At 33.0% G+C, this 23,515-nt stretch overlaps 1 protein-coding gene across 10 annotated transcripts in view; it reads left to right on the top strand.

The window, feature by feature from the left end:
- Nucleotides 1-23,515, top strand: part of Tlcd4 (TLC domain containing 4) — a 90,497-nt gene that overhangs the window by 16,666 nt on the left and 50,316 nt on the right. For 5 of the 10 annotated variants that reach the window (XM_048814407.1, XM_048814406.1, XM_048814405.1 and 2 more), the window contains exons 2-5: nt 7,502-7,667; nt 11,472-11,561; nt 13,840-13,898; nt 16,283-16,377. In XM_048814407.1, the coding sequence (XP_048670364.1) occupies nt 7,513-7,667; nt 11,472-11,561; nt 13,840-13,898; nt 16,283-16,377 (399 nt within the window). In that variant the 5' untranslated portion in view covers nt 7,502-7,512. Of the gene's footprint in view, nt 1-4,068; nt 4,215-4,483; nt 4,545-7,501; nt 7,668-11,471; nt 11,562-13,839; nt 13,899-16,282; nt 16,378-23,515 lie in introns of all 10 variants that reach the window. The other 5 variants (XM_048814408.1, XM_015500867.2, XM_015500858.2 and 2 more) reach the window with 3 other exon arrangements.

Here is a 23,515-nt window from a genome sequence, read left to right as displayed (position 1 = left end):
AAGGAGGCCAATTTGGAGGTAATCCAGAAAAGTGATGTAGTAACTTGAGAAAAATGGATCTTTTTTGAAAACTATTTAAGAAGCAAAATCCATAGGACTTGATGGCAGATTTAATGTTGTGGCTGAGTAGGAAAGTGCAGAAAGAGAGTTATTAGGGGATGAGAGTGGAGTGGGTTGAAGAGTGAGATGAAATATCACAGAGTATGGCCAAATCTTCCCAGAACTTTGTAAAGGACGGGATAGCGAGAGCAAGAGTAAGAGAGGGAGAGGGGGAGAGAGAGAGAGAGAGAGAGAGAGAGAGAGAGAGAGAGAGAGAGAGAGAGAGAGAGAGAGAGAGAGAGAAAACTGTGGGAAAAGAGATAGGATTGAAAAAGACTGTGGATCTATTAACTTTTTTTTCTTCTGGTAACTTGAGCCTGTTTAAAAGCTAATAGAGCCAGTTTAGGAGGAGAATAGACAGCAAAAGATTCACAAGAAAGCCGGAAAGGATGAATCTAAAATGCAGATATTGGGGAGGCTGGCCTCAGACAGGAAGGCAGATGGATACAGATGCACATGGTTTGTAGAGTTGGTAGTGGGATATTGAAGTTTTCATACATTGGCTTCATAGGTGTGTGTGTGTGTGTATTTTGTGTGTGTGTGTGAAGTAGGGTTAGGGTTATATGGCTAAGAAAGGGGAAGGATATTTGGAGTTTCAAAAAGAATAGGGAAGATTTGGAAATTTTACTATGAAATATGAGGACTGGTTGGCCAAAGCTATGTGGTTGGAGTGCAGGACAGTGTTGAGGGCTGTTTGATCCCTCTATAATTTCATATTCACCAACTTCAATCCCTTCTACATCTGACTTTCTCCAACAGGGCTCTGATTGTTCAGGGCTTGTTATTGAGTAAATAGTTAGGCATATTGAGGGATTTGGGTTTTGCCAGCTCTTGGCAATGGAAGGGGAATGTAGGGTCTTAGAGTATTAACAGAAATGATGGGCTTTAAGAACTAAACTGATTAAAAAGAGAAGTTTTTTAAAAAAAGGAAAGGGCTAATGCATTGGGGAAAAGCTCAGGGGCCAGTGAATTTGCGAATGTTGAAATATGAACAGGTTCAAAGGAAAGGAAGCTAAGTCAATAAAGGAAACTCTTGAACAAATGTTATTTTGGAGACAGAAGAGTGATGGATAAGGGATGACGGTTATGGGTGGTTGAGATGTGTGGAAGAGGTGCTAGTCCAGGTGAAGATAAAAAGGATTTTTGTTGTCAAGGTGATAATGGTCTATCTGCACAGACAAGAAATGACTCAGGATGATGGTGGGGCTAGAGGACATCAGTGAACTGGGTTCAATATGTACACAAGAGGAAACATTTGGGAGGTTAGAATATGACACAAATGAGGAGAGGAAGAGGGCTGAATGGCAAGACCAAAAGGGAAGTGGGTGTTTAAGAGGGTGGGGAATGGGAAGTAAGGCTGGAAGGGGCTTTGCTTACTATAAAGATCAAAGAGGGTACTCAGGCCACTACCTGACTGTGGAGTGTGGGAGTCTAGGCAGCCACCACTCAAAGAGAAGAGAGGTGTCATTAGAGTGCTCAGAGGAGAGGCCAAGGATATAGCACTGTTTTCTGGATATGGAGTAATAGTTCCAGGGAACCCAGTGAAAGGGTTTGGGAGGTACAGGGGATGATAGTCTGGGAAGGTGGCTGGAAAGAAATTTTGGAGCAGGGCAAAGATACCCAAGTAGTAGAGGATGGATTTCTTTAGCAGGAACTGCCTACATTTAAGGTGTTTTCTTGTGAAAATAGGGATGAGTTAGGAGCCCAGGGATAAGTGATCTTGTCTCCCTTGGCTGGAGTCATGACAGGCCCAGAAACTGCTTGTCCTGCATATTGATAGAGATGATGATGGAAGCAGAAATTTACTGAGTGCAAACCATACTATTCTTAGTGCTCAAGGGACATTACGTTGTTTATTCTCCACAACAGCCTTGTCAGTGCTATTGCCATCTCCAACTTGAGGAAACTGAGGTTCGTTTAAGGCAAGTTAAGTGCAGCTAACAAATGGTGGAACTGAGACTGCAACTCAAGACTTTGAGCCTGCATACTTTTGGCAATGTTGTATGCATTTAACATTTCCTTACATGTGAAAATTTTGATTTTTTAAAAAATATAAGTGATAAAATTTTGAGAAGTTAATGTAGTCTTTAATACAGAGCTGCCTTTTTAGATCTCCACATTAAGTTCAATCCTAGATCCAGATTCTCATTCTGAAAGCGCTCTGGAAGATGGACTAATGCCCACTGTCGGCTGACCACCTCCTGTCTGTCCTTTACCACTTCTGCGATGGATACTCGGATACTACTAAATTGTTAGGTGGATCATCTTTAAATTAAACTGAACTCTTCCCTTACTACCATTTTTGCCCACTTGTAGCATTTTGAGGAAACCAAAGTTCCTTTTTGCATTTTTCTTCATGAAAAATTTTTGATTTGTTGGAAGACTGCTCTAAAGTTCTGAGACATGCTCCCATCCTAACATTACTCAGTACCTTAAATCTTCATCTAAAAACCACTGCCTTATTTATACTTTTGTAAAGCTATTTTAGTATATGATTAATTCTAAATAAAATTGGACTGATACTTACATTGATTGAAAGGTATACTTTGTCCTGATATATAAACAAGTCTTGTTTTTTTGTGTGTTTGGTATCTTCATTATCCTATTGTCTCTCCTTGGTTTGTGTTATTTATAAGTTAAGATTGTGTGTGTGTGTCTATGTGTGTTTGTGTTGCTATTATGCTAAGTTCCTGTGTTTGTTGCCTTTAAAAGTTTATTCCCATAATTAAATAGTTAACAAATATTTATATAAAAAAAAAAAGGTTACTGGGAAAAACTTACAAACTCCCAGGAGTTACTTTCCAAGTCTGTTTCAGATCATTGATCTATATACAGTTTCTAGTTTTTCAGCCAACTCTGGATTTACCTAACTTGGTTATCCAGCCACATTTCTTTGTAGTGTTCAAAGCTATCACGAGAAACTTTAGAACTTTGCTAGAATCAGATTATCCTTCATTAGGTAGTCCACTAGAACTTGTCATTTGTTTGTGAGGTAAGGGCTGAGAAGGCATTAGCAGTGACTGAGCTGTTCTAGGTCAGCAGGTGGGGAAAAGTGAAGGCCTTGCAGTTCACTGAACTATGGAGCCATGGAGAAAGGGCTGATTTTGGTTAAGTTCATCTTGGGCCAGATAGAGCCTGTGGAGCCTGCAGGATGCCCACATGCAGCATCCAGAGGCAAGCTAACTGGCCAGCTCTGGTGTGGTGGGGGATGGCAGCTACCGTTATACATAACATAAGCATTGTTCAGAGCAGGGGAAGCCAGGTAGAGACTGTAGTGTACAGAGAAGAGATTCAGGTGGTCAGAAGTGGTAAACATTAACAAGTTGAGGGAGTTCATGCCCAATAGCCTTCTTTTTTTTTTTTTTTTTTGGTGAAATGGGAAGAAACCTTATCTTTTATAAAAGAGGGAGAACTGGAGATTTGAGAGCAGTGAATATATATTTGGACTTTTCCCTTTTACTGCAGGGAAGTAGGAAAAGGAGCTCAGTAGGCAAGGGAAAGCTAAGTCTGAATGAGGCATTATCCCAGCTTTCCTCTTCCCTGCCAGCTTTAAAGATGAACACACCGACCTTTCCCCTCTCTTTAAGGGTTTTATTGCTGAACACTGTAGCAGGGGTCTTTCCTGGGAGCTGTATCAGAATGTGAGGGGTGGAGTTGTGTGTGCATGTGGAAATGGCATTGGCAACTCTGATACATTGGCTAGGGAATCACTGTACTTACAAAGGATTAACGAACAGAGAAAAGTGAGAGTAACAGTTGTGGTTGCTGGAGGGAGAGTGTGTTTTAAATTCACTCAGCAGAACCAAGTCTTATTTCACCTTAAATAGTGTTGGATATCACCTCACTCTTTATGTGTCATCTCTGCTGGTTATTTATTTCCTAGAGAGCAGGGAGTGTCGCTGTAGCACACACTGAACGTTTACCACTTTATGTGGTAAGGATTGATTTTTTTTTTTTGCTTCCTTCCAGGCTTATAATCATGACTCCCATTTAGTGTTTAGAACGCCAGCACAATGCCTGGCACATGGTGGACAAGTGTCAGATGTTGGATGGACCCTTGACTAAAGTGAGGACTGAATCAGGCCTGGCTGTGCTGGCTCGGGGCTCTTATCTTTGTGAGTGTCTTGTGTAAGCTTAAGAGGGCTTTCAGAGGTGATGGTGGTGAGGTGTACCCCAGACCTTTTCATGTTCTTCTTTATTAAGAAATCAGCCTCAGTTAAAGTGTATGCTGTCTTTGGGGAAAAGTACAAAATCATTGTATTCAGCAGGTCTCTGGAAGAGTTCTATTGGTGTCCTTTGAATGCAGATGGGTAATTGTATTATAGAGTTCATGTCTAGATACTCTTGTACATTGACCCAGAAATATTTCCCATATCTGTTTCAGCTGCTTTTCTCCAGGACAGCTAGTTACCCAGCTTTCTGCCAGCTGCTAGCCACATGTAGAGGTAAATGAACTAGGCCTAATGCTTCTCCTAATGTGTATTCCTATGCTTGATAATCACCAAATTCTCAAAGGCCCTTTATTTATGTTAGTAATGAGCATCATTTGGTTTTATCCATTTTAAACATGGTCTTGCCTGATTCAGAAACTTAAAACAAATAAATAGGGACAACTGCTTCCTACCAGAAACTTTGGTTTTCTGGGGAAATTTCTAAAAATCTCTAGATTAGTCCTTGATTTGGCATGACTGATTAGGCAAGCAACTGCTTATTAAGAAGCAGAGCTGGGAGTAGAACAATTTAATTAGCTTCTGTCTGTTGAGCCTTTAATAAAAGCCATACCTTGAATATATTGAGCTTAATATTTAGTTTTAAATGGAAGATTTTTTGCAAAGAAGACTCAGCATACATCCCAAAGACTTAACTGAAAATAAGTCTGTTAAAAATATAAAATATTCATCCAATATAACAGATTTAATAAAAAACTATAATTTGGGGGAGGGGAATGGTAAGTTTTTTAATGATGAATTATTTAAATGCTTTTTTTTTTTTTTTTTTGGTACTAGGGATAGAACTCAGGAGCATTCAATCACTGAGCCACATCCCTGTCCCTATTTTGTATTTTATTTGGAGACAGAATCTCATGAAGCTGCTTAGCTCCTCACTTTTACTGAGGCTGGTTTGAATTCACAATCCTCTTGCCTCAGCCTCCCAAGCTGCTGGAATTACAGGTGTGCACCTTGGCGCCTGGCTGTGTGAATGCTTTTTAATATATTAGTTAAAAGAACAAATCACAAACTGGACAATGTTGATGACATAAATATGTTTTATGACATTTTTTAACAAAGATTCATGAAATACTCATTGTATATCTTGAACTCTAATGAAATTCACTGAGCATCACATGAGCAACCCATGCCCATCCCCAGCTCCAGAGCCAGCAGGGAACATCAGAAGCCTTCGGGACAAACCATCCTTACATTTAAGTTTGACTCTCACTCTCTTCTGATTGCTGATTCTGTTTTCTTCAATTAACTGTCCACCTGACCTCCAGATCCCTCTTTACTTTAATCTTAGAAAAAAATTTTCCCCTTTACAGCTTACTAAGAAAATTATAATGATGCTTAATTTATGTACAAATTTTATGTGTTATTTGGTTACTACTAAACCTAGACTAAAAAGGCCACAAATTAATTTTTTAATGCTAAATAAACACATGTTGAACAAAACTAAAAAAAAGTAAATGAGCAATAAAGTTAATGGAGTTTCACAGAGAAGAATTGCAATATCAATAGTTCTACCAAGCACACACTTAAAAAAAAAAAAGGAAAGAATTCATTACAGACATATGAATTCTGTTGGAAGGGGCCCTGTGGGAGACTGATTCTTAGTGTGATATCCTGGTTGGAAGGGAATGAAGTGGGGTTATTGCTAGTACTGTCAATGACTTGGTTTTTCCTCTAGTGAATTGGCTCCAGTAGGTGACTTTATTTCTTCACATTAGACAGCTGGAAATGTGTATTGATTCATTTCCTTTTCATTTTAGGATCAGCTCTATCAAAGATGGAGCCATAGATATGCTATATTTGCTGGATATGAGCAAATGCTTTAGTGTCTTTTTTTGATCTGAATGTTCCACAGATTTTTAAGAGCCAAATAAGGTTCAGTTCAATGAGATAAAAACATACTTTGTGTGTGTGTATGTGTGTGTTGTATATATACACATATGCATATTCCTTTTCTTTCTGCTCTGCCTTAAAACTTGAAGCTCTTTTATTAAAAAAAAAAATTAAAAGTCCATGGAGGCTTTTTGTTCTAAGGAAAAAAGTTAAATATTAATTTAAATAATAACAGTGGTATGGTTCTTTTTAAAGACTATCATTCTTAAGATTTTAATTTTGTTTTAAATGTCTCACTATACAATATGTTTTCATTATGTAATTTTTGTTTTGTTATTGCAATGTTCTATGCTTTTTGGCTTAATTGTTTCTTAGAAATTATCTAACTTTCCCAACTTAAAGATGAGAAGAATTCAGTCACAGAAAAATCAGGTGATTTGTCCTAAGTATAATTAATAATATTTTTAAAAGAATATTTTGTAATAGTATTTGAAATTCCCTCTTACTGTTAAATTCTAGACTTAGATAATTTTGAATATTGAGATTTTTAAATTAAGAGTTTTTTAAAAAAATTTTAATATAAATGTAAGCTATATGACAAATAGATGGTAAAGGTGAAGAAACATACAAAAGGTTTAAAAATTTTAATATTCGTTTAATTTAATCAATTCATTTAATAAATCATAGCATAAGACTACATTATTATGGGTAACATTAATGTGAGTTAAGCCAATGTACAGATGTGTGTCAAATGCAGTTTTTTAAAATTGGACTGCATTTTTGGTTAACTATTATTTTTCTGTGACCAAAAGAAAATATGTGATTTACAACACTTAAATTATCAACTAAAACAGATATGTTTTAAAATATAGCCATTGTTTCCAGAAATGCCATATTTTCCCTAAAAATTAAGTAAAAAGAAATACATTATAAGGACAGTCAACTCTATTTTTATATAATAATTGTTTACTACTGAATCAGGTGAACAGATAGCATTGTAAGTAAGAGAATGCCTTACTCTTATTTTTATGAAATAAAATAAACATAAAGGTGAATAACTTAATTACTTATACCAAAATAATCAGAATTCCTATATAGTAGTAAAAAGGCAATACAAAAAATACTGAGAAGAAATTAAGCATATTATGTAATTATATTTGCCTAGCATCCATTTTCTGAGTTCAATCCCTGGTATCATTAAAAATTAAAATTCTTATAGTTTATATTCTTACACTTGTGCTAAATTTAAAAATATTAATAACAATAGAAGTACACATTTTTTAAAATTAAAAAAATTAGTCTTGCATGAAATAGCAATTTATAACCATCATTTTTCTTCACAGGTTGAAGAAATATGGATACCAACACCATACTGGTCAGCAGCACACTTTGTACCAGCTTTCTCATCTTTCAGCTTCTTTTCCACTTTGTAAGTTCTTGGTTTTCAGCAAAAGTTTCTCCAGGTTTTAATAATCTCAGCTTTGAAAAGAAGATTGAATGGAACTCAAGGTAAAGCATATGAAAACATACTTGACTTAAAAGAAAATTGATTTTCTAAAGCAAATTATTTAAAAGGCTTTCATTTAGAATCTAACAAAAATTCAGGGTCTATTTTTTAGTTTGACCTTAGAAATAAAAGAAAAGACAAGTAGATTGATCTCACACAAGAAAAATTTAAAAATTCTTATATTGAAAAATGTTAGGAATAATGTATTGCACTTTCCAGGGAAGTGTAGGAAGATTTAAGTAGACTCCAGCTGACTGGAAGTTCACGATTTTGCATTCTTCTCTGAACTCTTTGTAATAACAAACATATTTTTTGGCAAGGAGAAAAGGAGAAAACATTTGTTGGAGTTGTGAGTAGCTTATACAGTATTGGCCAGCTTATCCACACCCAGGGCAGTTAAAGTATACAACCAGAGAACATAGTGTATGATCTGCCCATCTGTGTCTTTTAATGGACCTTCTATTATAATTTGGAGCCTGTCAGAACTTATTATTTTATTATGTAATTCTAAAGTGTAATTGCATTTTAGTTTTTTAACAACAACAAAATCAATGGAACAAGAATTAGTTTATGACTGAAGAAATCTACTGAAGTTTTCTTAAATTGGTTGCAGATTCTTTGTGTGCAACCCATTAATCTCACAAGGGTTCAGATGCAAAATGACTGCTACTGCTCTCTTGTCTTTAGAGCATTCATGTGCTCAAATGTTGCCTCAGCCATTGGAAGATTTTTTAAAAATTATTAATATTTAGTTGAAGTTAACACAACTATAAACTGGATTTAGCTTTTCTAAAATTACTATCATTATTCTTTACTGAAATTTCCTTTTAGAAGTTAAGAACTTCTACCCATGTCTAAGAATTGTCTTATTTGACCTGAAATCCCTTGTCTGTCTCCCAGCCTATTTGTTTTGCAGTCATCCACTTCTATAACTCAGACTGTGAATAAAAATCTAGTGTTTTCTTGTGTACACTAATATGTCTGGTTCATATGTACTGCTGTTCTTTTTACCCTCCTAGTCCCCCAACCCCCAAATTTTTCTTAAGATTTTTTTTTAAAAAAGAGATGTGATTAGTTTGTGTTAACACTAGCTCAAAAATATTATTCACATGTGGTGTACTAGAGATATGATTATTTTAACATTTAAAGATAATTGGAATGGTGGGAAAGACAAGGGCTGGGGAGACATACATTCTTTGATTGTATTTTAAACTATTTTCATTTTCTTTTCACTGTGGTTAGGGTGGGTAAAGACATTTGATTATTGGGTAGCTGCAAGCCAAAGAAATGAGGGTATGAAGAGATAGAAGCAAAGATGAAAATGAAATGATGAAATTGAAAAATATTTTGTATTATTCAGTCTCATCACTGTCCTTCTATGATGCAGAAAATCACCATTTGGGAAACTGAGTTTCTATTTGAAAAAGGCATCTAGGATAATACAAGATACATTTAGCTGTTTAAAAGGTGTTTTCTCCACTTTCTGTCTCTCAAAACTCTGTTTCCTACTCCAGCTTTACATGGGACTAAAGAGTGCAAATAAGGAAAAAATAGGCCTTTCTTTCTTTCTTTGTAAAGTACATATATATGTATGTTAAAATTCAGCTTCCAGTCTTAAAACATATAGATCAATATGGCACACAGCATTCTTTCTAGTAATCGGGAAAGAATCTTTGAACAATAGGTGGTCTAAGGTATTTAATAGTAAAAGGACAAAGAAAATACTGGGAAATGAACACTTGATAATAGTTTAATTATAGGTGAAATTTTACTTTATGTTTTTTTTCTGGAAACAAACCTACTTATGAGTATATTTTCCATCTTACAATTAAAATTTTTTGAGTTATTTATATTCAGTTGCTTACTTATAGCATAAGGAAGTCTGATTATGTTAAAATATTACTCATTTTAAAATCTCTTTCTCCCAAATTTAACTCTTTTGCTTATTAGAGCTATATAGTTTCTACTGGCAATATTCACACTACTTGTGATTAAGTTAGTAACTTTAAATTGCTGTTCCGAAATGGTCATTGATTGTTTCTGTGAAGTGCCACTTATAAGCCCAAATACTTCTTTTTAACTCTTTGAAAAAAAATATTTTATTTTGGTGTTTATTTTTAGATGCTAAGGAATATGTACATTTTTCTTTGCCAGGAATCTGATTTTAAAAAATAAAATATGAAATTTTTACTAACAGAAGTTTCTGAAAGTATGGACTTTAAAATGCAAAGTGGTATGTGAGTGCAAGGTGATTGCTTTTCCTGTTCAGTACAGTGGGAGCCTTCTGACCAGACCAAGTAGCATTTGATTTTGCTCTGATGAATACTCTTCACCAGAGCCCTTCCCATCAGCTAAAGGATATAATGCTTCCCACTCACCACATACATCTCAGTAGAGAAGGGCATTTGAAACCTGAGTGTCACAAATAAAAAGGATTTTTTCAAAAAGGAAACTTTTTGACTCAGTTACTAAACACTAAAACTAGTTGGTGAGAGGTTTTTTCCTTCTATATAATTTTCTAATAGCACAGAGAGCTGTCTGTGATTATTTAGATGAAGTGTTTAACTTGATAGCAAGGATTTTACATTTTCATCCTGCTGTGCTCAAATGGAATACAGGTGTGCTTGGCATGAAAATTCCAAGCTTTTAAACCAGATAAATTGGCTTAATTATTCACACTTAAAGATGATCTTTTGGGTATTTCAAAGGATTCTTGGTCAATAACTAAATTAGTGAAAATCTTTATGCATTTAAAATATGATTTGGTTTAAGATGGTATATCTATTTAAGATCTATAGACTAAGTATATTGATTTTTCAAGTTATGATGAAATTTTCTAATATCAAACTCTCAATATTGTTCATTTATATAGCTCATTTTAAAAAATTTGGGGATCATACTCTAGAAACCTGTTCATCCTTTCTTATGAAAAGAAATACTTCATTACTTGTAAACTTCTAAATAAAGATTTGAGAAATCTGAAATTGTTAGGTAAAAAAATTTCATTGTATAGATAATTACACAGTATCCTGTATGGTTCTTAAGTAGCATATCATAAAGCTCAAGTACTGTTTGAGTCACTAAATTATTTGCCAGATATATTCATAAAAATATGTTTTTCATTTAAACCCTATTCTTTCTATAAAAGAAAACTTGACCTGGATCTTGTAAAGATTTTGCTTTCACTTGAGTGTTTCATGTAAAACAGATTTTCTGTATAAATTTATGGCCCTCAGTTTTTTTCTTTGGAAGTGCTTTCATAATAATGATAAAGAGGAACTAATAATAGCTGCCCATGTTTTTCACAGATTTGTTATAGGAATCAAGTGCAATAATGCATGTGAATCTACATTTAAAACTAAAATCTCCAAGATAATCTTCATGTCATGACCTATTAAAATTGTTTTAAGAATATGGAACTGGTTAAGGCAAATGGATTTGGAAGTCATTCCCAGCTGATTGTAGCAGGAGACTCCTCCTGCAGTGATGCTGTCTGGGACGGAGCTCAGAGAGGACACAGAAAAGAGCCTTACCAGCTGCTCTCAGTCTGCATAAAACTGATCCTCATGTACTCCTGCTTCAGAACTTTTAACTAAGAAATGAATCACCAGTTTTCTAGTACAAAATTGTGGTTTTGGCATTCTTCTTGTTATTCATATCTAAATGGCAATTTTGTATTACACTCTCCACCTTCTATATTTTAATGCATCAAGATATAACTTTTTCAGAATGTTGGTCTTTCCAGGATGAGTTAAAATTTATTGCAAGGAATCTAAAATCTTCATATGTATTTTGTTTCATTTCAGGATAGTATCTACATGCCATTCTTTGCTGGTTGGGATTTTGGGCCTGTACATTTTCTTCTTTGATGAGGCTATCATAGCAGATCCACTTTGGTAAGCTGTTTCTTTTCAAACTAGTGAATTTGATTTATGTTTGGATATGAATTATTAATAAGAATACCACTTACTTTAAAACAGAAAATATTGATGGTTTATGCTTTATTTAAATGCTTATATTCAGACTTACTTCAACAAGGTGCATTAAAATGATTTTAGCTTGGAATGCAGATACTGAGGGCCATTTTGCTTTAGTATTGCAGTTGTTGTCCCAAACCAGGAGAATAAGATAATAGCATAAATACTTATACTGTGTTAATGAGTAAAATTAAGTTGTGGTATCCACTTTTTGGAGTAAAACCGAGTCATTATTGAGACCGGATAGTCAGCTGTAGTCAGATAGGATAGGATAATATCTACTTAAGATTTTGTCTTCAAATTTATGTTTGACCCATTGTTTAATATCAATCAGGTAAATGAGAATTATAGAAGGCCATGTGAGAGGAATTTAGTACCATATGAGCAGCAATAATAACTAGCAATAATAGGGTCATTTATAAATGGTTCTTTTTGAAAAATTTAAATGTTATTCTAGTGGCAGAGATTTTGCACACTGTATTCTGCAGCATTACACAAGAAAGCTTAGTTCAGCTTAGCTTGAGATAAAGGAGGTATGTTTGTGGAAGCACTGCACTGGTATGTGTGGTAGTTATGGGCTTGTGTGATGTAGGGCAATTTAATGAGATACTTTGACCACCACTGTTTAAGGATCCCCCCGCCCATATGAAATTATTCCTATTTGGATATACCAGTTGACAAATTTTCATTAGGAAGTATTTTTCAAAGTGAATCAATTTAACAAATTTATTTCCTTGATCAGAGGATTGTATCATCCACCTAAACAATTTTTAGCTTTTTAAATTTTTTTCATTTCAATTTTACTAACATTATTGTTAGCAAAACCAGTTCTTTTGAGAAGTAAATTCTCTAACAAAGATTTGATTCATTAGTCAAAATTTGCCTTATTAAATTTTAACCTCACAAGAAAAATTTGATATTTTTGATACTTTTTTTCTTATATTCCATGATTTATTCCACGTCTGTTTACAAATCAAAATTTATAAACAAAACATAACTTCTGCTAAATCTTTTAATTTGTAGTTTAGTTGCTATCAGTTTTATTTTGTATTAATTTTACTAGTAATTTACATTACAAATCAGATGTCTGGCTAGGGCAAAAATATATGATCTTGATATGTGTAGGGGTGGAAACAGCAGAGTTAAACTGTCCTGTTCTAACCATTTTCTGATAGTGTGATAATAGTTAGATATAGTACTCAGGAAAATGATGATGAAAGTACTACATGGCCTCAAAAATAGAGTTGAGTTAGATGATATCTTAAGGCATTTGAATTTCTAACTTAGAATAAAGAAAAAAAATCATCATCTGGAATACCATTTGAGAACAAATTATATGAGAACACATTTATAAATCTTCAGTAAAATTTTAACATCTGCGTATGTGTGTGTGTGTATATGTGTGTTTGTGTGTGTGTATGTGTAATTTCACACAAACTTGTGTAGCAAAAGTATTATCTTAGTTAACGCAACACTTGGGGCATTTCCAAGTTTGCAATAGGATCTGGAAGTGATGCAGAGACACTGCTTATTTAGGTCAACTATGACCTAATAAGTTTATAGTTATTCTTCTAATTCATTGTGAATGCCATTGATGGTATAGGTGATGTTTTCCCAATTTAAAACAAGCCCTCTACAGTGCTCCTAGATTTGGAGGTTCTGGGAATAGTTCTCAAATGGATAGGGTGATCTTAGAGGTGATCAGGAGGCCTGGTTTTAATATTGGGTTGGGTTCTAATATCAGTATGGATTGGTTTTAAGTGAGTTAGAGAATTTCAGCCTAGTTTTCATTCCAAGAGTTGATGATTGATCCATAAGGAGATTTTAGAGATTTGCCTGGGCCTACAGTAAATTTCATGGAAAGTACAGGCAACAGAAGACCTCTTGATTAAAACAATTCATCTTGTACAGGAAGGGTATTAAATTTCGTTAGGGGTTGAGAGTCCAGGCTATCCTGGGGAAAACATATGTCTGCTAGTAACAGTACCATAGGCCACATCACAGTTCCACTAAAGTATGTTTTATGATTTATATTGAAAGTGACAGCTTACCATTCAAGAATCTATAAAAATCATTTTCATTATATTTAAATCTCAATAAAGAGAAGTAATTTCTATTTAAATTTTAAAACATTAAGTAACTCATCTATAATCCATATGCTTAAAAAAGAACCTTTTTTTAAAAAAAATATTTACAGGGGTCAATCATCACTGGCGACTATGAATATTGCTACTGCTTCAGGCTACCTCATTTCTGGTATGTGATATTTAATTAATTGTTTATTTCTTTTTATACTACTCATGGAATTATGCAAAGAATACATAGTCTATGCTTTTGGTTTATTTGAAAAGTAGCTTTCAGAATCTGTCCAGAGGAAAATAATACCCATGATGACAGAAGAATGTGAAACATTTTTTTCTTGCCTTTCTGATTCTCACTGAAGTTCCAGGTTGTAGAATGGGGCCTCAAACCACCAAGGTCAGGGCATTTAAGATTTTTTTTTTTTTTAAATTTTTAGTGGTCTCTCCTTTTCCTGAAGAGTTTCTCCATTGTAATTACTGTGAAGCTAATGAAGTTTAAGCCTCAAGGTCCTTCACTGTTAGGTCCTTGAAATGTATATTCCAATAGTTATGGTTTGCATTGTTTGGGTAGAATTTGCAGAAATAATCTATTTTAGCCATAATCAATTAAGGTCACAGACTCTTTCTACTCTACATTCTTTGCTGTTATGTTTTCTCTAATGTTGGATAGGATTGGAGTGACCTTTTTTACAGTGAGGCCAAGGGAAGTAAGTTGAAAATATGTCATTTTAACTTCAATTTGAAAGGATGTTTTAAAATAAATACATTAACAATTAAGACATTTGAATCATCTTAATTAAAAAAGATATAATAGAACCATGATTTGTATATTTATATAGAAACCCCATTTTTAAATTTTAAAATATTAAGTAACTGAAAGAAAATATAAATAAAAATAATGGGATATGAAACAAAATGATAAAGTAATGAATTCAAAAATTGTATGCCATCAAGAAGTGAATCATAACAAAAATATATGGTATCAAAACAATTCATTAAGAGGAAGAGATAAATTTTGAAGATAAATAATGAATAGACTGTTGAATTATTTGGTAACCCAATTTAAAAAGTGAATCAGTGAACTCATAAAAACTATATTTATAGCTTAATTGACACAAAATGATGTTATTGATTAGGTTAACACAAAATTCATTATATGCCACATGTACTAGTTAATGAGTGTTAAGTCAGAGAATAGTCACTCCTCAGGAAATCCTATATGCAAGAAATTTGATTAAAGTTTTCCAAATAACATAACAATCCAAAAAAGCTTACAAGAGTTATGCACTGAAATAAACTTTTCTAAACCAAGTTGAAAAAAGTTTGCTTTATTCTCTCAATAGAACATGTTACAAAATAATTATCATAGAAGTTGGTGACCAGAGAGTACACAGAATATGTAGGGAAAATAAATGTATTTAGGGAAGGAAGTATTTATTGTTAATAGAAATATTAACAATATTTAATTAATTATTGTTAATTAAATATTGTTAATTATTTAATTAAATATTGTTAATTATTTAATTAACAATAATTTATTTTACTTTTCTTGATTTCCACAATTATGGTATTTGACTTCTCTTTAAATTTTGTAATTTCCTTTCTTTTTCAAAATGTTCATATCTAGTTTGTCAATAATTTTTATTTTTACACATAGTCCTTGTAGTCCATAAGTTCCGATTCCACGAAATCTGAATTCTCCCCTGGAGAGATGATAACCATTTGTTTCCCTGTCTACATTTGATATTTAGCCATTTGGTAAAGAAAATAGTTGTGTTAACATTTTCTGCAGTTTCTATTTTGATAAACTATTTCCTGAATCATGGCATTTAGTCAGACCCTTTTAAAGAAAAATTGATGCCTTGACTTCTTCCTTTGCATATCTTTTTCTTTTTAATTTTTTTTTAGTTGTACATGGACACAATATCTTTGTTTTAATTATTTATTTTTATATGGTGCTGAGGATTGAACCCAGGGCCTCACATGTGCTAGGCGAGCACTCTGCCACTGAGCCACAACCCCAGCCCCCTGCATATCTTTTTAATAGTCATAGTTTTTGATTATTTTACTATAGTAAGTTAGTATTTATTTATAACTGTTGTTAATTTAAAAATTTTTTGTTGAACATGTGTTATAAACAAGTTGGTAATTTTGAACTTTTTCTATCTTTTCTACCACCATCTTATCTTTTGCATTATTGTTGTGACAAAAATCAGTAATTCAACTTTTAAATTTATTTTTTATTTGATAGTGTTTTCATTTATTTTAACATAAGTTAGTCATTTATACTTTCAGAAAATTTACAGACTATAAGCCAGTGCCTAAATTCTGAGGGTGCAAAGATGCCCACAGCTTGGCCCTTGTCTTGGAGGGACCACAGCAGGGTGGGTGATTCAGATATATAGAGCAGATACATGGTGAGAAAGTGGGTAAGAGGGGTGAACAAAGTGTTATCTCAGAGTAGACAGTGATGAGTTGTCAGGAGAAATAACTAGATACACTTGAAAAACAATGTAGCTTTCTTTCTGTGTAATGTCTTATTTATTTTTCTTCTTACAGATTTGTTGATTCTCATTTTGTATTGGAAAGTGATTGGTGACAAATGTTATATAATTCACCATTGCACGGCATTGTATGCATACTTCTTTGTAATGGTGAGTGCCAAGATTTATTGTAGCCTACCCAGTAGACAAGATTGGAAATAGGAACTCAAGGGTAAACATTAATCTAAATGCACAAGTGTTGATATAAAAAGACCATCTGTAGCTACGTTCAGGGATCATTCTTGTGATAACGGTATCTTGTTTATTAACTAAAATAATAACTTTATATGAGCATCTGTATTAGTGTCTCTATTTGTATTCATGCACTTTGAGACAAGAAGATGACCCTAATTCCTAGATTTTCCATTTTAAAACTTTAGGATTATGTGTCTTTATAGATGCATTTATGATTTAATAGCCAGGGGCATATATAGATTCCTATAAATCTAGCTAATATATTTATTTTCTGTTTAATTTCATGTACAATTACATGTACACACATGATTACGTTTAAGTAGGCTAGATTGATAAGGACAACTTGCTCAGAGACTTTATCAGAATTCTGAGTTGTTTTTGGTTTTTAAGAGGCTGGGTCTTGCTATGTTGCCCAAGCTAGCACCTAACTCATGGGCTCAAGTGACCCTCCTACTGAGGTTGATAAAAAAAAACAAACAAAAACAAAACTCTTGCAACAAATCCCAGATACTAAACATATTAAATTCTGTGTCTAAAATTATGTTTCTGGATATTGATTTGTAAACCAGCAACTTTGTATCCCTCGCATGTTTGTTAGGTTTCTCCACAGTGGTTATTTTTCAGCCTAGATATGCCAACAAGGCTAAGATATCTGTGAGTAATAGAAATAAATTAGAATTTTATGAATTGCATATAATATGATATATAATAATTCCATATTTTTGCTGTTTTAAAACATGTGTAGCTTCTAACTTTGTATTTGATATTACTAAAATCTTTATATTACTGAATATTGGACTATTTGGAGGAGTTTTAAAAATCCATATAAACATATACTAATAATAGTCTTCTATGTTTTTTTTTAAATTATCGATCCACACAAAGATAGCTAGTGAATAAGAAGTTGCTTTGGCATCATTTCTGCCAGAATCAAATATATTGAAATATATCAAAACATTATCTCCAAATTATCTGTTCAAAGTCACAAATGTAAATAATTAATGTTTTCAAATCTGTGCTTTTTTAAATGTATAAATGAGAGTTTATGTATCAAAAGGGATCTAACATCACTTAATTTTTCTGAAACAATAGGCAATATTTACTGGTGTTTTCTACTGTTTATTTCTTTGTCCTCTTTAAAAAATTTTTAATACATTACATATAGTTATAAAATATAGAGGCCTGCCTTTTACTGGTACTAGACATTTGGTATATAAGCATTTTGTTTCTTTAGCACTTTTGCTTGGAAAACATACAAACTGACTAACAAAAATACCAGTTAAATCTGGGAAGGAAGTATACATATGAATTTAATATCATCCTGCAATTTAGAAATATATTCTCTGAACACGAGTCACAAATAAGCAGTGTGCTATGAAAAGAATAAAAACTGGTGAAAGATAATAGGTCACTTAAATGCATTTTTGGGGATGGATTGAATCCAGAGGTGCTCTACCACTGAAATACATCCCTACCCTACATCCCCTTCTGTAAAAATTTGACAGGGTCTCCCTAAGTTGGATCCTCCTGCCTCAGCCTCCTGAGTTGCTGGGATTATAGACATGTGACATTGCACCAGCACTTTATGCATTTTTAAATGTGAATATCATGAACTCTGCTATTCTGCCTTGGCTGTTGAAAGCACAGGCTTGGCGATAGCTAGCTATGCATGGATTGGCAAATTGAATGTTTACTTATGTAAGATAAATTGTACTTTCTTTTTGGACTTTTATGCCTTTTTAAAAAATGTCACATGCTTGAGTTTTAAAAATCAACTGTTTTCTTAGTAAGTTGATAAAGGAAATCCACTAAAAATTTTTTCAGAAGATGGTTACTGTTTTAGTATGTCTTCCTATGTTCTTCTGTTTTACTATGAAATTTATCTGAAGTAAATCTATTCATAGCAAAACAAAATATAAGAAAAATAGGTAAAATGAAGAATGTTTATAGAGCAGAATGACCTATGTTGTTTACAGATTTTGCATTTACTTGTTGGATATTAAATGTTTTTTTCCTGGTAGTGAACTCTTCACTCCCTCTAAATACTTCCTCATTTTGAAAAATTAACAAAAATAATAATTATATTATTGTGTAAGTGGTCATGAAATTTTTCTCACTATGAGAACTGATATTCAGAAATCACTTTGACATACTTATGCAGCTGTTTATACTTTTTTCTTAAATGATTTTGTTATAGAAACTAAATAAAAGAAAGTGATGAATAGCAAGTTTTCTCTAGGTTTCAAATGTTGGTCTTGCTGATGAAATAGTTGAATAGTAAGATTCTTTTGGATTTAGTATGTAATAAGCTACATATTGGTTATATAATATCTTGATCACTATTTTTGTATCTCTGTCTGCTATATTTATTGGAGTTTTAAAATTCTCTTGCAGAGTACCTTAGAGTTTAAGGAATCTTCCTCTGCTTATGTAAAGAGAGAACAAATCTTAGGTTTTTCCCCCTGATATTTAGCTTTCACCCCTGGGTCAGGATACTAATGATCAAGGATAGAATGACAGGCTGATATATATCTGGGAAATTAATTATTTTATTAGTATTTCTGTATCTCACAGAAATCTGCACAGATGCACAGATATTTAGATAGTAATAGTAATAAAACTCTTTTATTTATTTATTTATTTTATTGTGGTGCTAGGGATTGAACCCAGGGCCTTGTACATGTGAGGCAAGCACTCTACTAACTGAGCTATATCCCTAGCCCTAGTTTATAACTCTTAATTCAGATATTAGTCATATCATTAATGTTAAGTGATGAGTTTCAAAAACTACATGTATTTGTTTATATTTACACACATATACATGTGTGTGTTTTGTTTTGGAATTTACTTCAGCATTTACTATTTGATATAGAACACCTGATGTGATCATCCCAATAACTTGTAAGCATAGCACAGCTCCTATAAGGCCTTCCTCAGTTTTGGTTTAAGAACTCAAATCAGGCATTACCCACCTTTCTTGTCCTTTTGTTACTTTTCCACATTGTTCTGTGGGCAAAGTATTGCCTTGGCTTTGTATAGTGGAATTACCTTGACAGAGTTGTCTCCTTTTCTTTCTCTAAGCTCACTTGATTTTAGAATTCTATTTTCCTTTTAATCCCAGGAAAGAGAGCAGTTGGTGGATTGACTTTGGATATGATGATAAAATAGTTGTCAGCGGAGAAGACTGCCATGTCCACTCTAGTGTTTTGTTAGATTTTCTCAAAAAGCAAGCTCATCATATTCTTTGTATATGTGTACCTAGAATAATCAAATTCTTAGAGGCAAAAAATAGAATGCCAAGTTACCAAGGACTGAACAGAAGGAATAATGGGGAAATTACTGTTTAATGGGTACAGAGTTGCAATTTGGGAATTTGAAAACATTCTGGAGATATGTAGTGCTGATGGTTGTGCAATGAGTGCATTTAAGGCCACTGAAGCATACACTTAAAAGTTGTCAAGAGGATAATTTATGTATATTTTACCACAATAAAAAAGTTAAAGGAAAAGCTTATCAAATGACTGGAACAAACTTAGGAAGGAGATGTTGGACAATGTGCTACACTTTTTAAAAAGCTTACTACTAAGATAATAGGCTGAAACAAATAGATGGAACTTAATAGTGATAAATTTTGTATATTTAGGTTTAATAATCTATAAGTAAGATGAATGGAATAATGACCTAGAAGTGATAAATGATCACATTTCAATTGTACCAATAGTACATCACAACTTAAAGCAAAAGCAAAAAACACCCAAGCCACTTCAATTATAAGACCCCAATAGGAGAGGTATAGTATCTAATTGGGACATGTTATAGTTTTCCTATAACAGACCACAACCTGTATCCTCATTATTTGGTGTCTGTAATCTTGCATACATTTAGAGGAGAGCCACTAGGGAAAGCAGACAGTTAACTGCAAAAGGGAGATAACATCAGGTACCTTTTTTTTTTTATAACAAATAATTGAAGGACCTAGAGATGTCTTGTCTGGAAAAGACAGGAAGAATACATGATAGCTCTGAATTGTTGAATTATGAAAGGATTATTAAGTGGAAGAGGGATAGACTTATTCAGGATTAATTCAGATGTTGTAACTAGAACTAATGGGCGTGGTAAAACTGGGTGATTTTTGAACTAAGGCAGAGGGCAGGAGATATGGAAATGTATCATGGAACCTGCAGTTTCACTTAAGGAGATAAGAAACTATTAAAATATTAAAACAAAATGTCACACAGTGATAAATCATTAATACTCTAGTAACTTAAGGAACTACTAAGACCATTGTATTAATTTTTCCCTCCATATATAGATGTTTGAATTTAAAAAACTTCTGAGTTTACAGAAATTTGAGGCTTAGGAGGTAAAACAATTTTAAGCCTGATTCTCCATAGATAACTACTGACAGTATTTGATATATATTCTTACAGCCTGTATAAATTGCACATAAATTTGTCACAATATATTATGCCCTTTTGTATTTTCTAAGAAAGATTATGAGATATGTAGGACTTAAAATCAGCCTTCAGAAATATGTGTGTTTAGATTGGCACAAAAAGGTAGGGATGACTTCCTAGGTCAGCAAACAGGAGGAAACACACTGGGGAAAGGTGTCAGCTCTTCCTGTGATATATTCTGGAGCTGTGTTTAGAAAGAGAGAAATTAGGGGAAGGGCTAGGATGTTTTGCCAAGTTTTTACAAATTCAAAAAAAAGTTTCCTTAAGGTGTGGAGAATTATCACTTTGACCAAAGATGTTTAGATGCAAACAGCATGCACATTTACTGTTTTTCTTAGTAACTTTTAATATTTAAAGAATATCATAAATTAAATCTTTATCTCATACTAATTTGGTACTTGGTTCATTGTTCATTTTAATTCTATACCAACATGAAAGGAGTTAGAAGAAGTAATTTGTTAAGTTCTAAAATAATGCTTTAGCCCTAGTGTGTTTCATGAATATGTTTTTGCATTTGCAAACTTCATTAACTATAGAGAGAGATTTTCAGAATTATTTTTTAAAATTTAAGACTAAAAGCTATGGCTACTTTCAGTGTTTTCTCTAACTTTGGGGGTTTTAAAATATTTCAGATACCACAAGAATAAATTTTAGTAATGGATCTCATTTTGGAAAAGCTGTGAAGGACAGTGATTTAGCAAAGATTTTGGCTGACCTTAGGAACATATTAGCTCATAATATTTTGCAGAAATCTGGCATGTTATATTCTGTAATGTTGTATATATTTACATAGAATGCCATAGACTTAAAACAAATAGGAAAAATAGACTGGAAGAAAGAGCTGTTTTTAACTCTGGAGAAAAGGACAATGATATGAATGAGAGAATTTATCTTTAAGAAAGAAAAGTGTATGTCTATTATACTTATGAGTACCTTATAAAAAGTTATACTAATAAAATATTTCAAGATTTAAAAATTTGGTTCAAATAAGAATTTCACTAAAATAACATTTTCCTTGCAATTTTTCTTCCTTCCAGGAATCATGTTTTACTTGTGTACTACTCAGAGTTCTCCCTTGCCTTAATTCACTGCAGAATTTAACTGTGAGAGAGAATGGCAGAACATTTCAGCTTGCTTATTTTAGTTGGATTTTCTACAATTGAACTCAGTTATTTATTCTTCCAACCTCTTCTTAACCAAATATTACAACCAGTTCTTCTGAACAAACTCACCTAACCTGTGAACAAGTCACCAAAGTTTGTTTTATTAAAAGCACACAAAATATGCATGAACTTAAAATGTGAATGATAATTTGTTTCCTATTTCTAAAGTGCTTGTTTAATGCTAGATGAGTTAGAGAGGTCATACATTTGCCCTTTTCTCATCCCTTTGTCTCCTTGCAGCAGATGTGTTTTCTATTACATATTAAAATGAATTCATAATTAAACAGTTGGGAATGCCCTGCCCAAGGCTATGCTGATTTTTATCATCTACCACTGAAAATTCTGCATCTTGGGAAACATCTTCCTGTGATGTGAAAATAATGTAGTTGGCTTGTAGTTCATAATAATGAGTCATCCATTGTTGCATGATTCTAAGGGATGAAATTCAAGTGTGATGTAATTGTAAGCAGCAGCAGTCCATCTTTGACTTTGCTCATTCTATTAGCTATTATGATCTGTTTTAGCATAGAGCTAGTATAACACTGTGAATATTAGTGTATTTCCTAAGAGTGTAGATAATGAAAATTAGAATGGTTATATGCCAAATCCAGAATGTTCCACACATCACTGGAAAAGGTTATTATTATATGTGGAAATCTATATAACATTATTTTATATGTTAGTATATAAGACATGTTATATCAGATGGATGATATAAAATGACATAAAATTGAATTAGATAGATAACCAAAATAAAGCATACTATACAATATGCAGAAAAGAATTTGGGATTTGGCATCATTATGAGTTGAATTATGCCTCCTCAAAAATTCATACATTGAACTGGCTTTATTTGGAAATAGAGTTAATGGAGACTTGATTAGCTAAGTTAATATTGGAGTTAATATACTGTAACTGATGTCCTTATAAAAGGGGGGAATTTAGACCTAGACATGTATTTAGCGAGAAAGTCATGTGAAGTGTAGAGTTAGGCTATCAAAGCTAAGGAATTGCAAGAAGCCCTGGAATAGATCTTTCCCTAGCACCTTTAAAGGCCCTGTTGACACTTGATCTTGGATTTCTACTTCCAGAACTGTGAGACAATACATTTCTGTTTAAGCCATCCAGTTTATTTTTGTTATGATATTCTGAGCAAACTAATACAGGCGTAGTAGGGGAATCAGAAAAGCACCTAAGGAGGGCTGAGATTGTGGTTCAGTGGTAGAGTGCTCGCCTAGCATGTACGAAGCCCTAGGTTTGATCCTCAGCACCACATAAAAATAAATAAAATGAAGATATTGTGTCTAACTACAACCTATATATATATTATATATAATATATATATATATATATTATATATAATATATATATATTATATATATTATATATATATATTATTTATATATATTATATATAATATATATATATTATATA

This window comes from Marmota marmota, unplaced genomic scaffold, assembly GCF_001458135.2.
Source record: "Marmota marmota marmota unplaced genomic scaffold, marMar, whole genome shotgun sequence".
Taxonomy (NCBI): domain Eukaryota; kingdom Metazoa; phylum Chordata; class Mammalia; order Rodentia; family Sciuridae; genus Marmota; species Marmota marmota.
The sequence above is the reverse complement of the archived record's forward strand: the minus strand, read 5'-3'. Positions and strand labels throughout refer to the sequence as shown.